This window comes from Cotesia typhae, unplaced genomic scaffold (assembly GCF_013202065.1).
Source record: "Cotesia typhae breed Kobodo isofemale line unplaced genomic scaffold, CoteBio_Ctyphae contig_65, whole genome shotgun sequence".
NCBI classification, from domain to species: Eukaryota; Metazoa; Arthropoda; class Insecta; order Hymenoptera; family Braconidae; genus Cotesia; species Cotesia typhae.
In genome coordinates this window covers 2,301,818-2,320,870 of record NW_027423762.1, presented here as the reverse complement: position 1 = coordinate 2,320,870, position 19,053 = coordinate 2,301,818, and the positions used below count along the sequence as shown (strand labels likewise).

The following is a 19,053-nucleotide window of genomic DNA, read 5'->3' as shown; positions in this document are numbered from 1 at the left end:
AACAGTTCATTAAATATTATTTATTTACAAGAAAATATAACAAATTTATACAAATATTGGCCTAAATCAATAGCAATAAATCAACTACCGTCAACATCAACGAAGAAGAACGGGCTTTTGCCGATAGCATTTACTGCAGGAAATGTCTCACGCTCAGGAACGCAGACAGTTGAAGGGTCTTCCATCGATCGAGTGGTTGCTGAGACATCTGGTTGAGGCGTGGGTAAGTTCATTGGCATTCTTGCGCTTTCTACCGCACAATTATCATCAGCTTCTTTGCTTCCGGAATTACAGCGATTACCAAAAGTTAGGTTTTGTTGTAGATTTACAATCGGAAGTTTAACTTGTGACGATGAACCAGTTAAAATTTCACTAACTGTCTTCGGGTCAAGCTGCACTAAAAGCACTTTTTTTACCGGTTGCACACCTACCGGTGCAGATGTGCTCTGAGTTGGTGTTTTCATCAAGTTGTTTACTATCACAAAATTACATGAAAAAGAATTCTGATTTCGCTCATTACTTATACTTTTTTCGTATATTATTTCACATGAATCCTCATCTTCTTCATTACCATCACTATACACAGGCTGAATTTTTTTGTTTTTATCTAATTTCAAAATTTTCAACGTAATCACTTTTTTCACAGAATTAGTTGCTTTATTCTGTTGAACCTTACCAATATTGTTATTAATATTATTGAGATTGTCAACAATGTCACCCTTTAAAACTTGTTTACTATTAACTTCACCTTCTCTAGATCCAGAAATTTCATAATTCAATGAAGCATCATTTGAAGTCAGACTTAGTTTATCAACAGTAGTTTTCTCAGTTTGAGTTTTAGCTTCAAACTCTTCATACAATCTCAGTTCTGTCTTCGGTCGCTTTATTGGGGGTTCTAAAACTATAACCTGGCCCTTTGAAGTATCACTCCATCGATTAGGACTATTTAAAGTTTGAAGTTGGTCTCTACACAAAACTCCACAAGTCTTCTGATGTTCTACTAAAGTTTTCACTTGGCTTGCTGTTGCCGCAACGTTGAAAGGTACTTGTTGTCCTTGAACCTGATCTTTGCCATTATTATCTTCCAAAAGAACATTGTCCGATGAAATACTTAAGCTAACATCATTAGCTTCAGATAAAACAGTATTTTTGGGTGTTTGCACTAAATTTTCTTTATTGCCATACACAGCAACAGGATCATCATCAATTTCAATAGGTTCTTTTTTTATAGTTCTATCTTGATTCAACGAAAAATTACTTAGTTTAACACCAGAAATTTTTGCAGAATCCACTGATGGCGCCCTCTCTCGACTACAACTATGATTTACAATTGGCTCCCGAGTTTTATGATCGCGATCTTCATCGATATCTAATTCATATTTTATTAAAGACTTAACTTGACTCGAAACAGATTCTTCCATGGTATTGATTATAACAATTTGCTTTTTAAAGCTTTTTTTTCGCGCATTTTTTGCTTCAACTTTATATTGTCGCGCAACATTAATTTTAACCTTACATTTTCGTGCATTATTAACTCTAACCTTACATTGTCGCGTCTGAGATCTCAACTCACGCTTATTGGAGCCATCCATTTTTAGTTTTTTCTTTCGGTTCTGCCACAAAAATAATTATTAAATTATACACCGAGTCACTCCAGCACTTTTACGGTTATGTTCTCTTTTTATGTGATTATACACTTCTTATCTACAAAAAAAAAAAATAAAAACATAAATTAATATCCTTAAACAAATTACAAAACATTAGATCACCTTTTGTAAAATGAATTATACATACCATAGTCATAAATAAACATAAAAAATGAATTTTATAATTCTGTTCCAACGAATCAGCACATACAAGGCACTGTGCATAATCACTTATTGTTTTACTGAGGTTAAAAATGATAAATAGAAGTAAACAGAACACGTTTTCGCATTCCTTTCACACAATACTTGACGCATGCGCATTCAAGCCTTGAGTCGTTTACGCATGACCGAGTTCTCACTCTACTGTCGTGATCCCGAGCACATGCGCAGTTCCGCTAAAAATATTTTATTCGGATATATTCGACATACTTCGGGTACTTCATCGGGGACTTTCATCTGCTAAAGGATTAATATGAGAGTATCTAAGTAGGGATATGTAAGCAGTACGTTTGGTGATAGAGAGGAAGCTGTTTTCACCCGATATGAGCAAAATAAATCCAGATCTTAAATCGAGTGCAAGTGAATAACAGTTTACATGCTTTAGGAATTCGTTTTATGATGAAGAACGCCACCTTTTGAGGATCTTTAACAATAATCACTGAGAAGTCATTTTTTTTTTACACACTTAAGTTTTTAATAAATAATAGTTTTAAAAAACTAAAAAATATCTTTTTTATAGAAAATCAAACTAAAAAATAGAAAAATAAATTATAATTAAGAATTTTAATAAATATTAATTATTAATTAAATATTAATTTAAAAAAGTTTTATAAATATCAATTAATAGTAGTTTAAATAAGAAAAAAATGTATTTTATTGTAAAAAAAAAGCATGGGGTACATAGTGTTAATAGTTATAAATATTTTATTGACAGATATGAGTAGAAGGATTACCACTTCAATAATATTTCAAAAAGCATGCCACACTTTTTTTTAAAATAAAATACATTTTTTTCTTCTTTACACTATTATTAATTTATATTTATTAAAAATTTTTATACTATTCTTAATTCAAATTTATTATCTATTTTTTAGACTTGTTTTCTATAAGAAGTGTGTTTTTTAGTTTTTTTAAAATATCATTTATTTTCTACTTTTTAGTTTAGTTTATTTATGAAAGCATGTTTTGTTAGTTTTTTTTAAACTATTATTTGTTTTAATTTACTATTAATTCCGTGATTACTATCAGTACCGGTAATTATGACTATTGGCAGGGTGCGTAGTATATAGTGGTGAGGGATGGCGCTGATTACCACTTTTACATGTAAATCTTACGGAAACAGCATGATTTTACGCTAATGGCGGCCACTGTTACAAAATTACTCTGTTTGATTTAACATAGAAAAAGCATGAAAAATGAGGGCAGCACCTAACGTGCACTTAGCCAACAGTGCCGAGCCGAGTGCTCGAATCAGAAAGGTACGCATGCGCAAGATCACGCGCTTGCACTATCTTTCTTACTCTCACACAAAGTATGCGTGAAAAAATAATTTAATCCTGATGATCCTAATTAGGATAATGGAATAATCTTATCTAATTAGTGTATTGTCATTGGTCCTCGATATATCCACGAAGTTTAAATGAAATTTGACCGTTTGAAATCGGTAAAAATCAAGTCCAAAGGCGTCGGTTACAAACATACAGGTGAAGCTAATAAAGAGCGTAAAAAATGGTACACAGTAAAAAATTTTACGTCATTGCGTCAAAAAATTTTGTGTTAAACATTTAACACTTTTATGTGTAAATTTAACATTTATTGTGTTAAATTAACACGAGAAAGTGTAAAATATTTAACATAAAAATTTTTGACGCAATGACGCAAAATTTTTTACTGTGTAACCATTTGTTTTTACATGAAAATTAAAAATAAAACATTTAATTAATTATTAAAAAATTATGACTTATTTTAAAAAATTGAAATTGATCTACAATTTGGAAATAAATAAGCTTTACAACGAATTCGCTTCTATAATGAATTTGAAATTGGAAAGTGAAGCGTTGTTTGATTAATTGTGTGTGCGTCCAAACAATATAAAAATCGGGTATCTGGGAAGCGATTAATCATTTATGAATGCCGATCACCAACTTAACAAGCATATCGTTGTTAAACTGTGCATACCATGCAATATATTTCAAAAATTTACAACTATTTGAACTGGTGTACTGATATATATTGATGTAATCGTAAATTGCTGATGGCGCGCAAACAAATAAAAGTTGTTGAATGAGCTTTAACATCCCCATGGAACTACGTCGTTTCTCGAGCTATTCTCGAAGCTAGTGAATTGAGAATAAGAAAAGCTCCAATGCTCTTTGCTTGTCCCTCAATTGAGTATTTTCAATCCATAAAAACGCAAGCAGCAGATGGACTGTACAAAACGTTAAGAAATAAATAGATCACCCAACAGAATTAAATAAAATAAGCAAAAATAAGAGTTTCTTTTTTTATATATAAAACTCCCTAGCCAATTGTAAAACTTAAATTCATGAGGATGTTCTCTTTCTACATTTATGTTTCAATTTTTAGTTGTTTTACTAAATTTATCGCTAAATTTATGATTGTAATTATTGTGCCGTTTTATTTTTTTTATAATTAATAAAATTTCAGTCAAGAAATTTTTTTTTAAATTAATAGTATTGAAAAATTTTCATTATTTGATTAATCTCCCAAATTTTTTATGTTGTTAAAATATAAAAATAAAAAACTACTGATTAAAAAATTTTTTAACTTTTTAATAAAAATAATAATAATGTGCTTTATTTAGCAATTTCGCTATATTAAAAATCATAAAGAAGTATTACAGTCAATTATACATATTTATACACATTGAGGGAGGCGTTACATGTAAACGCCTTAATTTTTACCGTCTTCTGAGGATTTTTTTAACTGGGAAAGAGTGAATGAATCATTTTGAAATTTTAGAGAGTTATTTATTATATTTGACTAATCACGTTATAAATAGTTTGCTAACATGATATATTTTTATATTTTTCATCTAAATTATAAGAGTGGATTCATTTTGTAAAACTACTAACGCTATTATGAAGTCTACATAAAATATTCAATTTTTGGGCAACTCTTTTTTATGTAAACATAGCGTTTTCATTGAATGTTAAATTGCCGTCTAATGTAACCCCTATATATTAAATTTCTTTCACTTCATTATGAATTACGGCAATATATTTAATATCACATTTTCCTCTAATATTTTGAGCCCTTTAATCATGCAAAATCATATAATGTATTTTATTAATATTAATTTTCAATTGAAACTCTTTTAACCACTCAGATAAAATTTTTAAACTTTCTATTATTTTTTTTACATTTTTTAATATTTTTTTAATGATTGTATTCGTAATTTTTCTAACAATTTTTTTTAACCAAAATATGTTTTTTTTTTGTCGATAAATACATCAAAACAAAAATAATATATGCTAGGAAATAAGTTAAATAAGTTAAAATATAAACGTTGTAATTATATGTTCGCTGTACAAGCTAAGGGAAAATGGAGAGTGCTCATTTCTTAAGCATTGTAAGACTCCCGGAAGTGAGATAAGGGCAAGTTGAAACACCACGGTCTGTGGTAATCAAAGGAGACTGAGTAAAACACGCGAGAGAAATTGTTGGTTGTTGTGTTGGTTGTAGTTCCTTATTACTGATACGAATGTAACCATTTGGGCAACGGTTTTACTTGAAATTAGTTAACTTTCGGAGGGTATGGTATAGTTACAAGACCTTAGATATCAGTACCGACAAGTACTATAACAAACCTGTTATATCCGGCGCTATATTGTGTAACTACTAGTTTCTGTATCATTTAACCGATTATATGCTTATTTTAACATTATATACTTGGCTACAATTATATGTGCAATAATTTTGTTTATTTTAAATTAAAACAGTTAGTGCAATGGTAATATTCAACTGCTATTTTTGTTTTAACTTTTTTTAAATTTAATTATATGGTATCTTCATGCTGAGAACTCTTAAAAGAACACGTGATTTAATGAAGCTTAATGAAGAATTCATTTTTAATGCTCCTGTAAATGAAGTATAATGACAAAGCGAAAGAATAATGTAAATATGAGGAATTAAATATGCTTAATTAATTTTTTTCTTATAGTTTAATTTAAGTAAGAAATTTAATATTCTTATGATAAACAATGTATTTATTTTCGAAAATTATACGAGGTAAGTACGAGAATTTTCAAGAGAAAAAATATCAAATAAAATTTAATTTATTAATTAGGCACCAAAAAAAAATTATCATCTTGTAATTGTTCTTAAAAATTAAAATTTAATATGAAAACAAAAAAAAATTTTTTAAATCCCGCAGCAAAATTGTATCATCTATGATTTGTGTAAAAATTTCACATATTTACTTTTAATTTTTTGAAATTTTTGCGTTGAATGATAAAAAATTAATAACGACAAAAATGCCATTTTTTTTATTCATTCTTATCGTATTGAAGAAATTCTAGTTTAGTTTGTAACCGTGGGGTTTTCCCAGGTCCAGTTAGCTACCCCTTTCCTCTTTAGAAAGGGCGCCACTGGGATTTTAGACACGGTGTCCCAGAAACCGGAGGAGCATGAGAAGGTAAAGACAGGGTCGTGAGAAGTCCGAGAAAGGCTGTAAATAAACTGAGAAAAGAACTAATTATAAAAATAAAATTGATTTATTTCACCAAATCTACAAACTTAATAATTTCCTTAAAACTAACTTAATTGTGAGAACCTCTCACCTACGTTGACCCTTGCCAATTTATTCTTACAACTTAAACTAACTTAATCGTGAGAACCTCTCACCTACGTTGGCCCTTGCCAATTCTTCTTACAAATAAATAACCAATTTTCTTAACCTCGTCACTCCGACGGAATATCTCAATATCTTAATTTCCTCGTCAACCTGACGGAATACCATACAATACCAACTAATTACCTCGTCAACCTGACGGAATACCAATTAACATAATTTACCTCGTCAACCTGACGGAATACCAGTTAAAACCTATTCCCGACTGCGCCCCCGACTCGGGCGTCTACGCAGCGGTTTCCTAACTTAATCCGTTGTACCCCCGACTCGGGCGTCTATACAACGTTTCTAAATACTCACTAAATTCCATACAAAAATCGTCCACCGGACGCTAACTTAATACACACTTTCTCTAATTACTCAAATTTCTTCGAATTACTAATTAACTAAATTCCTTGAGTTTTACGCTTAACATTTCTTTAATACAAAATACCAAATTCACTAATTTAATTCATTACCAAAATTTCTCAACTAAATTCTTTAACAATTTTCTCAAAAATTAATTCACTAAATTTACTAAATTAATTAAATTCAGCCCAACGGCCTAGAATTAATTTTACAAAATTTCAAATTTCAAATTCTACAAGTTTAACAAGCCTCATTAAATATTCAAACTGCATATATTCCAAAGTGACCTTGACTATCTAAATTACACAATTGCTTCTACTATTTCAACTTAATCAAATAATTTTAACTAAATAATTTCCCATAACTAAAAGGCTTGTAACAACTAATTAATTGACATTTATGAATAATTTACTTATAAAAGAATCTACTAAATTAAAAAGTGACATCTGAGACAATAGCGATCATTAATTGACAAAATTTTATTACAGTTAATTTGGCCTCTCAATTTACAAATTCCAGCTTGGCCTGAAATAATTGTAATAATAATACCTGACTTAACTTTTCCAACTCTCCAAATGTTGAGTGATGTCCTGGTGGAAACTGGCGAAATCAGCGGCTGGTTGGTCTCTTTCTCGTCTCGAATAAACTATCTGGCTCCAAGTAAAGGGTTCCCAATTCCGGATCGTATATTGACTTCCTTCTTGAGGGTCCTAAATCTTGATGACAGAATTTACTACACAGTACTACACTGACTCACTGTTTTGCCAAAAGCCTCACTGTCTCAAAGCGTCACTGGCTTAAAGGGTGTTACTTGTTCCAAGGGCAGGCTCAAAAAGTGTTACTTGTTCCAGGGCCTGGCTCAAAAAGCCTTGATGTTTCTTTTGTCGGATCTTTTATAACCCTTGACTCCGAGTTCTCGAACTTTCCTATTGTCAACCCCGCTTCGTTTTTTGGGGACAGCAGTGGGGACTTTCGATTTGCACGCCCGGTGACAAGTCTGAACTACTTGTCAAAATCGAACGGTAAGGGAAAACCCTCATTTATCGAGGCGTCAATAAAGTGGTCGATAACGACCATGAGAAGTTCAGTTTTCCCTGTCACAAGTTTTTTGACAATTACGCTTGGTAAAAAGTTTTTTAGATTATTTTAATGATTTTCTCGTTTATTTTCACTAAATAAATTTATAAAATTTGTAAATCAATCTTTACTAGCAACCTTGCAGTCACTATGTGACTGCCGTGGCTTGTGAACTATAAAAAATTAAAATTTTGCTTTATTAAATAATGACTTTTCTTAAATTGCACTGTACTTTTTTAACTATTGACATTTTTAAAGATATAAGCTCATCCCGATGTTACACTCATCAAGAGCTTTCATTTGAATACCCACATGCATTTTTGATATATTTTTCATATATACATATATATAAATATATAAAATATATGAAAAATTAATGTGGGTACTCAAATGAAAGGTCTTGATGAGTGTAACATCGGGATGAGATTATATCTTAAAAAATGTCAATATTTCACAAGATAAAAGGTAATTTCTTAATTATGTAGCTAAAGATAGCGCATTTTCGAATTCAGCCTAAATCGTCTTTGGCGTGACCTACCAGTTACATCATAAACGCACTGAGCCTTGAGACTTGCAAAATTAAAATTACTTTTTATTAGTCAATTAAATGTTGATAATTATTTAATGAGTAAATTTTTCGGAAATTTTTTCAAAAATCTTAAATGATTTAAAAATTAATTTTAAGATGCATATCAAAAGTATTTCTACACTGATAGAAAATTTATGTTGACTCAAGAGATATTTTCTTGATCTAAGAATTTATTATGGAAGACAAATGATTATTTTGCTTTAAGAATTTCTTGTCTTGATTTAGATTTTCTTGGCTTAAGAGCTATATGATCTTCAATCGATACATTTAGTTTTTCAACCAAAATAACATTATCGTTTAAAAAACTTAAAATAATTCATCAAAGTATATTTCAAAAACTAAATAGTCTTTAATTGTTATACCGAAAAAAAATTATTTCTTGGAAATAAGTAAATTAATGACTCAAAAAAAATCCATTCTTAACACAAGTCGGTAACATCTTGAATCAATGTTATCGCCTATCTTGAACCAAGAGACAAAAATTCTTGAAAGAAATATATCTATATCTAGTTTCAAGAGTTCAAATTTTGAAGAAAAAAAGTTTCTTAAATCAAGATTATTTTTCTATCAGTGTACGTATTATTTTTATATAGACATTTTTTACACTAGGAGGGTACTTGAATCTCTTTAATAATATAGATTAAATTATGTGTTGTATACAAATTATTTGCATTCGTGTACTAAAGAACAAAGCAATAAAAATAATTGTTGGAGGGAGCAAAAAAAATTTAATTATAAAGCACTTTATAGTACTTCACATTATGAGCCGTGGAAAAATCAATCAAAGGGATTTGTGATAATAATAACTAATAAATAATATTATAATTAGATTTTAATGCATATTGTATATTATAAAGCACAATAATCCAATTTACCAACAATCGAGTTGAATTAGTCAGAGAGAATCGGACACTGGTATACAAACGTATACATCTACTTATAATGCAATTGGAATTTTAAAGTCACGATAAATCTGGATCAAGCTATCCCGTATATTTCCATCTGCTCAACTATCACCTCGTACATGGCCAATCCATGTAATAAACAATATACATCTGTACATATAATATTGACTGCATATACTTACACAAGCTTATAAATGTATCTTCATGTATACATGCGTAATAAATTTGCAAAAAGTTGAAACCACCGTATGGCTAGTCAATTCCGAGATTGGCACAGAGATTGGAATTGGAAATGAAATTTGTTAGATGTGGAAACGAGGTCACGATTCACGAATGAACGTAGAAAAAAAAATTAGAGTAGCAAAAAAGGTAACAACCAAGAATCCGCGTCGTTTATCGGACGGAAAAAAAGGGAGTTAACAAAATGGAAAGGAAGAGCTCAAAAAAATAAAAAAAAAAAAATTAAACAAACAAAACCAGAAAAGGAACAAGTAGTCATCAATTCAACGACCTCCTTACAATCGCGATCAAAGTCTACGATATTTCTAAAACTACATCTAATAAATTCAAAGTCGTACTAGTACACCAGATAAAACAATTTACTAAAAAGTTTAAGAAAAAAACAGAGTATCGCTTTACGTAAATCAAAGAGGGATTTAAATTAATTGAGAGATAGCTGATAAAATTAATGTTCATAAATATAAGAGTGTTTTTTTATGTAATAGATCGTTTAATATCTATCAGACGTAATGATAACGACAACGGCAATAATTCTTTTTGCTATTCAATTAAAAATTATTTAATTAAAAAAAAAAAAGTCTTGAGACAAGAAAATTATTTTAAAGAGTTTAGTAATTTAAAAATGTAGAAAATTCGTGACTCATATTAAATTTACTTAAATCAAGAAAGTTTTTCTAGTCCAAAAATTTTTCTGCTTAATTATTTATTTAATCATAAAAAAAAAAAAATTTTTTTTTAAATGATTTTCTTGATTGAATAGTTTTTCTCTTGAATTAAATTTATTTTTTTGTCACTATATACTGATATGTAGTGAGGTTAATAAATCCCGAAAATTGAGCATGTTTATTTAAATTAAAGACGTTCATAGATAAAAAAAAAAAAAAAAGACACCAATAGGTGATGGTTATTGGTTTCTTTTTTACGTACTAGCTGCCTCTCTTTACAGGCTATCGCCCACTTACTTCCACTCACGTAAAATATCGAAAGTCGCTAACTTCAAACATTTGTTATAAAAAAATGAATACCTCAATTTTCAAATGGATAACTCAATTTTCGAAAAACAGGGTAGAACCAAAAACTTTCCGATTTTAAAAAATTTTTAATTTTCCTAGTGGGAAGTTTAAAATATTAAATGAAGGATTCAAGTTAATTGTTTCAGTGCACATTAGGGTGTTTCAAAATGTAACTTCGCTGATGGACCTTTCAAAATTGGAATTTTGGGTTCCGCTTTTAATAGGAGTTGTGTTTGGGCATTTCCTGACATATTTTGAGCGTTAGAAGCTTTTTTTAGATATTTCCGGCCAAATTTTGAAATTTCACCGGAAATGCCCAAACAAAGCTTTTGTTAAAAAATTCTCTTAATATCAAATAAATTCTTTACGCTCAAAATATGTCAAGAAATGCCCAAACACAACTCCTATTAAAAGCGAAACCCACCCTGTTGTAAAAATTTTTCGGACTTTTCTCTGAAAAACTCTAAAAAAGACTTATTTTAAGTTCTAAAAGACTTCTAAAGACTTCTTCAGAGTTTTTGAGAGAAAAGCCCGAAAAATTTTCACTAGGGAAAATTCCAATTTTGAGAAGTCCATCATCGAAGTTACATTTTGGAACACCCTAGTGCACCTATTACAAAACCTTTTATATAGAATTATATATGATCCATAAATTATAATTTGTTTTACTTGGGTAAAAAATCTCGCCAATAAAAAACGTCAGACAAATCAATAAAATTGAGACATAATCCCGTGAAGCGAAAAAAGTTCTATTGCAAAAAATAATAAATTTAAAATCCTGTAAATAAATGTTTATGAATGAAATAAATTTCCTGTTACAAAATATGCTGACTTATTTTGCAACCTCTATGTTCCCGAGAAGATCCAGACCGGCATGCTCAGTGAGAAAACAGAAAACAAACATAAAAATGAATATTATAAAATGAATAAAATATGAAGGTTTTTGTATGTTTTACCCATAACATAAAAGCATCTTTATGCCCTGTGGGTGTTTAAACAACGGATAAAATAAATCTTTAAACGCGACATTGAAAATGCGTTGGGCCAAAATATGTGGTCCAGTCTGTACTCGAAGTTACTGCCAATGTTCCGGCAGTTACGCAAACTTATATCGCCCGAACACCTTTAAAAGCAAGATTTACCGATCGAGCTTCATAAATACTTAACTTTCGATCCGCCCACGTGGTTACTGCGTACATCCATGCCCATACGTTCGTACCTACACCCTTGAATCCCTATAAATAAATATACACCTCCATCTAAGCATTGTATGTGGCATAAACAACCGAGCGCGAGAAACTCGCAGATGCTAAGTATATATATCGGTACTTTATGCCTTCAATGCGTCGCTATTCATGCAGATATCGGTATCGATTTCGGCTTCATTTGTTTAAATTGGTCCCTGCTGAACAATTGTGTCTCCTCTCGATTTTCATCCCTTTTATTATAAACACAATGTGAGGCACCAAATCCTGTTTTCTCCTTCTTTATTTCTTTTTGTCTGATAACAATTTATCGGGGTTATTCATTTGTTCCTTTTTAATTGCTAATTTAATTAACAAACGATTTGACCTACTTTGTTGAGTACAATTAAATTATGAATAGAGTTTAGGGTGAGACGTACAGTTCTCAGTATTTTAATTTAAGATTTTTTTAATTTTATAACTGGAAAATTTTATATGAGCTAGGGGATGTTTTTGATGAAATGAAAAATATTCAATTTAATCAGCAAGTTTTCATTTTAATCATCACTCTCGTATATTTTACTTTAAATTAATTAATTTTGCCTTAAAGCAACAAAATGTTAATTTTTAATCAAAATAAAAATAAGAATAATATTCTAAATTTATTTTAATGTAATTAAATAATTTGTACTAGAGTACACTGAAAAAAAAAATTAAATTGGTTCAAGAGAAAAATTTTTGAACCAAGAAAATAATAATAAGTAAAAAAATACTAAACTGCAAAAATTTTATTTACTAGATTCCAGAATTTCTTGAATGAAGAAAATGAAACTCTTCAAAATGACTTTTTTGTCTTAAGAATTTTTCTTTTGAATCAAATTATTTTTTTTTAAGTGTATTATTTTGAAATTAACGTAAATATTGATCTCAAATACCAAACATAAGTATAGTTTAATTATTTAAGGACGTTGAGATCTAACAAATATAAACTATTTTATATCATTTTTGTGTAGAAAAAAATAGTCGAAACATTGATAATTTTTATTAATTTTTATTACAACATCTTTGATTTTGCACCAAAAAAATAATAATTTGAGCTAAAAAAAATTATTGAGAAAGATCAAAACCTCTTGCAGTCAGGAGAGAATATCTAATGTTTTGTTGCGGAGCGAATATTATAAATGGGAATATATGTATTTCGGAACTGGTTGAACGTCTCAATTTTATTGTACCCAGCATTTGTCTGCGTGGACTAAGACTATTGGAATTACCATTAATAAAGTCGCAATTTTCTACGCGTGCACCGATATACAGAATTGGCAGTCATCAACAAATATGCTATCGATATTGACATTTTTGGAAGACCAGCAGATAAAATAAAAAGGGTGATTCTAAAATAACAACATTCAAGGTGTACAAATAGTGATTATAAGTTATCAAATAGTGATTATAGACTATCAGACATATTATGTTTTTCTTTTCCTTCAAATTTTTTTATAATTTTTTTTTTCTTTGAAATTTAAAAATCTTTTTTAATTTGTTAAATTTCTTAAATATATCTTATTTTTGCAGATGCTATGTATTGTATAAAATCAGTAATACTAAACATTCTACACATAAAAATGTAATCATTTTGTTGTAAATTGCCAAAAGCATTTCTTTACAAATAAAAAAAAAAAAAAAAAAATAGTCTTGAAACAGAAAAAAATTTTCTTTGAGTAAGAAAATGATCTTCGGCTCAATGAAATTTTATTGTATATAAGATAATTCGTTTTTCTTTTAAATTTAACATTTTTTCTTGTCATTTATATTATTTTATATTACATTAGAGTCTTGTTGTAAATCCTATTTATTTTTTTTTAACCGGACTCGCGTTAATCTAAAAGAGACACTAATAAGATTCATAACGAGACTCGACTGCATTACGTAATATTTATAAAATTATCAATTGACATTAAAATAAATAAATAATGGCTATCTTCAGAAATATTTTCTCAAGATACAATGAAGATATTTCTTCTTTTCAGGTTTGTTTATCAGTAATCAAAAGCGAGAAATTTTATCTGAATTTTTGAAAGGAATATTGTCGGATGAAGAAGCATAGTCACTTTGAAAATCATTTGACGAATTGGAAATTTGAGAATCTTTTGGTGGATCCAAAATTAGAGAATCATTTGAAGAATTGAATGATAGGTTGTACACAAATTTTCTCAAATTAGAATTTCTACATGTTATCATATCTTTCGGATAACCATATCGGTAATGCATATGAACACATCGGTACGTCGGTCGTTGATTAGGAGCTATTTTTTCGTTATAACCGTCTGGACAACATTTGTCGCTACCATCCTCGTAACACTGTAAATTTTTAATAATTAAAAATCTTACTTTTAATGAAGATAAAGTACAAGTTAAGTATATTACCCATTGACCTGCTGTATAACACTTAGAGTATACAACAGACGACATTAAAGTGATGATAAACAGAGCAAGGCAAATTTTGGCTTCTAACTTTGTCATGTTGATAAATTTACGAATAATTTCAGGCACTAGTACAAGAAAAATTATTAATTAAATTATATATTTAATATTACAGTGTAAACATAATTACAATTTAATCTATATTCTTCTTCGAAGAAATGTTTGTTTGTAATTACTATATTTGGTAAACTAATATCATCGACAATTATATCAAATTTGCTTACTTTTATGTTTATGTCAATATGTGTGTGTTCTTCAATTTATTATTTGATTGGATATTTAATTACTTTAGTGAAACATAAACATGCATACACATTATGAATAGCTTCAAATATAAATCATTAATCATATGATTCAACACAAGTAAAATATATATTTTGAAAATTATCAGGGTAAATTGCGCTATGCGCGGTGTGACATCTCTCTAATTAAATTATTATTAATATTATTTTATTAATATTTAATAATAATAATAATAATAATAACCGTGCAAACATTCTAGAGGATTCCATCCTGCTCACTGTGAGTCAGGTTGTGTATGGTGCAGCAGTTTCGGCTTTTCCGAGAGAGAGACATTGTCTCTCGATCGAGGCAAGGTTGAAACAGCGCATCTCACAACTTGGCTTGAAAATTGACATATCCCGGAAACAGGTCTCCCGCATTCAGTGTGTGATTGAGTTCGAAACAACTCAAAGAACATACACGCCCCGAATTCGGCGCATTGCTGCTGAACTTCGGTGGCTTCATCACACACTGAATAAGAGTACTCTTCTTGTCATCAAGGAAGAGTCTCTTAATAAATTGCGGGCTCTAGTGGCTGCTAAAAAGTCATTAGAGAAAAGGCTGAAGCGGTTGGTCGACAACTCACTGTTTCGATCCAGCCCCTCACGCTTCCTGACACCAAAGACCGATGTTACCGGGAATTATCCAACACCTGAACGGGTGGAAGCTTTTTGGACTGAGTTGTATGGAGATCAACCAAACGTGAACGCCAACACTCCAGCTCTGCACGACTTCAAAGCATTCTGTCGGGAACGCCGTCGGCAGAATGCTGATGAAGAGAGCCCTGCAGTCAGTGTAGATGAAGTTCGTTCAGCTCTAAATGGCAGTAAAGATTGGGCTTCCCCGGGACCAGATGGCATTAATGTCTTTTGGTGGAAGAAGTTTACTTCTACCCACCTCCATCTGGCCCGCATATTTACATCGTACATTAGAGCTGACGATCCGATTCCAGACTGGCTTGTAGAAGGGCGAACCGTACTGATACCTAAAAAAGGTGACTTGTCTGACCCTAAGAATTTCAGGCCTACCACCTGCTTGAATGCGGTTTATAAAATTTTTACAAAAATTTTAAATAACCGTATCTTGCAGCAGATATAGCCTGTATGGCAACAGATATATGAACAACGTGGCAGTAAAAGAGGCCTGTCAGGTTGCAAGGAGAACCTGATAGTAGATCGATGCGTCTTACAGGATGCGATCTACTATCAACGCAACCTGTCAATGGCTTGGATTGACTATCGCAAGGCATTTGACTCAACTCCTCATGAGTTGATTTTATATCTCCTCAAGTGCCTAGGGGTCAATCCTGAAATAGTGGAATGCATTCGGCGTACAATGCAGCTCTGGCGAACGCGTTTTCACGTTGGAAGTGGAAACGCATTGCACGTTACCGGAGTTGTAGAGTATAAACGAAGGGTCTTCCAAGGCGATTCCTTGAGCCCTCTGCTGTTTTGCATCTCACTGCTGCCTATATCTGTTGCTCTTCGTAAAACTCGTGGGTACTCTGTGGGGCCTCCGGGTGATCGAAAATATTCGATCACCCATCTGCTTTACATGGATGATCTGAAGCTATATAGTGCTGATGAAGATCATCTACAGGCGGCCCTTAACATCGTAGCAGAGTACACACAAGATGTCGGAATGTCTTTTGGGTTGGACAAGTGTGCGGTCGTACATCTGGCGAGGGGTAAATGCTCTGATTCGGGTGATGATGTCGAGTTAGTGGATGGGAGTGTCTTAAGACAATTAGACGCCAGAGAGTTGTATAGATATCTAGGCATGGAAGAGCACCGCATGCATGCGGTCTCTGAAGTCCGAGCAACTCTCCAGAGCGAGTATGTTAGGAGACTCCGGAAAATTTGGTCCTCCGAACTTTCCGGCAAAAACAAAGTCTCAGCTACTAATATGCTCGCTGTCCCAGTCTTACTATACTCTTTCAGCGTCCTGAAATGGGCCCGAAAGGATTTACGAGATCTCGACATCAAAACCCGTAAGATTATCAATGTGAATCGGAGCATGCACCCCAATTCATCTGTCGCCAGATTATACCTCTCTCGATCCATCGGTGGGAGAGGTTTGCAGAGTTTGGAGCGGCTTCACGACCGTTTGGTCCTGGGTTTAACACATGAAGTTGTCAATTTCACTGCAGACGAGGATGACTTTCTTATGCAAATTGTACATAAACATGAAAATGCGCATAAGGGGTCGTTCTTGTATAAGGCAGCAATATATGCGGCAAGAACCCTTGGTCTTGGAGACATAAACACTCTTATAGAACTCCGAAAGGAGGAATTTAAGAGCGTCATCAGGAACGCCGAGGAAAAACTACTCCTTGGTGAACTGATGGACAAGTCCATGCACAGCGTGTTCTTTAAACACGTGCGTGATCATGGCTTGTCCACCCAGCTGACGTTTTCCTTCTTAAAGTCAGCTGGCCTGATGTCCGAGACTGAAGGGTTCATATTTGCCTGCCAAGATGGTGTCATTAACACTCTAGAATACCGTAGCAAGGTGCTCCAGGTGCAGCTTCCGGACACTTCCTGTAGGAGGTGTAAACAACATCCGGAGACGCTTATGCACCTTTTGTCGGCATGTCCTGTGCTGGCGAGAGGTGCATATATCCAGCGTCACAATGCTGCCCTGAAAATACTGTATTACTATCTTCGTCATTGCTACGGTATTGACGTGACACCAGTGCTGCCTTATCTGCCAGGGGATATTCCCCAGGTTGTTGAGAATGACAGTTGCAAAATTTATTGGAACATGCCATTTGCAACAACCCAGCGGATAGATCACAACAAACCTGATATTGTGCTCTTCGACAAGGCCACTCGTGACATTTATGTCATTGAGTTCTCGGCCCCGGCTGAATACAACATCTCAGCCAAAGAAGAGCACAAAAGACAAATATATCAGGATCTCCCGTTTGAAATTGGCAAACTTTACCCAGGTTACCGTGTCAAGCTTGTCGTCCTGATTGTTGGCGTCCTTGGAGGAATGAAACAGTCTTTTGTATCCTCACTTGCCAAAGTTCCAGCTTGTTCATCAAAAGCTGAGTTCTTGGCAGTTAGGATGCAGAAGGCTGTTATACTTGGTTCTCTCCGTCTCTTAAGGGAAATGACTTTGGCCTGCTGTGATCACTAACCGCCTTGTTGAGCGGAGTGGTCCAGCAGTAACGGATGGAGCTCAAGCTGGGCCCTCGGAGAATCGGACTCCGGGGATAACCCCCCTGAGCATTTAGTAACAAAATAATAATAATAATTATTATTATTTTAGGTGAATTGATTTATGGTTGATTTGAATCGTCATGAATTATTAATTTATCATAAATATTCACTAGAATTCAAATTTGCGCGCGCAAACGCGCGCTTTACTATAGCGTTTGCATATATTTTCATGCTTATGATATATTTGACCAATCACGTTACGAATAGTTTGCTTACATGATATATTTTCATATTTTTCATCTAAATTATAAAAGTGGACTAGAATTTGAATTTGCGCGCGCCTAAATATAGAGTTTGCATATATTTTCATGCTTATGATATTTTCATGCTTATGATATACAATAAAAGCTCCTTATTCGCGCTTCCTTTATTCGCGTTTTCACTATTCGCGGATTAAAAAAATGCTACCCAATTCCTATATTCGCGACTAAAAATTTCTTTATTCGCGGATCTAATAAGTACATACATAATAATAATAAAATTATTCCAACAAGTATCCAACACAATACCCTTGTCAAATGGACTAATAAAAAAGTAAAATAGATCTTATTACAACTTAACCAAAAGTATGTTGTTAAATGATATCGCCGAGGACTTTGACACAAGCCGCCTTCGCCGCGAGCGGTGTTTTTGAGAATGTAAACAAACAGAATGAAAGCAACCTTATTACTCAATAAATAAAGTATATTTTTAAATGTTGTTGTTCCGTTTATAGTAAAAGCCGCTTTGCGTGTTTTATTGTTTCGTCTTTCACATTCGTTACAAAAATTGTGATCGAGTAACACGTCTCTACTGCACTCTTCCTAGTTTATAATGTCAACTAAAAAAATTGAGAAACGTGTTTCGATACGAAAAAAATCTGTGTTACCGCTTAAAGTGAAAATAGAAATGCTTGATCGTTTGCGCCTTGGAGAGTCATTTGCATCCATATCACGTTCATTCAATGTCAACGAATCAACTGTACGATCGATAAAAAAATCCGAAGATAAAATAAGGTTGTCTGTAGCTTCAACTTCACTGTCAGCGAAAATTGTTCGCGATCCAGCAATAGAAAAAATGGAAGTTGCGTTGTCATTATGGATCGAAGACCGCAACCAAAAAAGAGTGCCCCTGAGTGGTCCAATGGTCCGGGAGAAGGCAAAGCGTCTTTACGCTCATTTTAAAGAACCTAATGGTAGTTTTAGTGGT

At 32.2% G+C, this 19,053-nt stretch overlaps 1 protein-coding gene across 1 annotated transcript; it reads right to left on the bottom strand.

Moving 5' to 3' along the window:
* On the bottom strand, positions 1-2,309 carry LOC141532534 (uncharacterized). Its single transcript, XM_074250916.1, has 2 exons — positions 1,795-2,309; positions 1-1,704 (listed from the first exon to the last, which is right to left on the bottom strand). Exon 2 carries the CDS (start codon positions 1,590-1,592, stop codon positions 81-83), a length of 1,512 nt encoding a protein of 503 aa, XP_074107017.1. The 5' UTR covers positions 1,593-1,704; positions 1,795-2,309; the 3' UTR covers positions 1-80.
* Between the last annotated feature and the right edge of the window lie 16,744 nt (positions 2,310-19,053).

Coding starts and splice junctions, on each gene's coding strand:
- LOC141532534 (XM_074250916.1), bottom strand. CDS start 1,592: ATGGATGGCTCCAATAAGCGTGAGTTGAGATCTCAGACGCGACAATGT.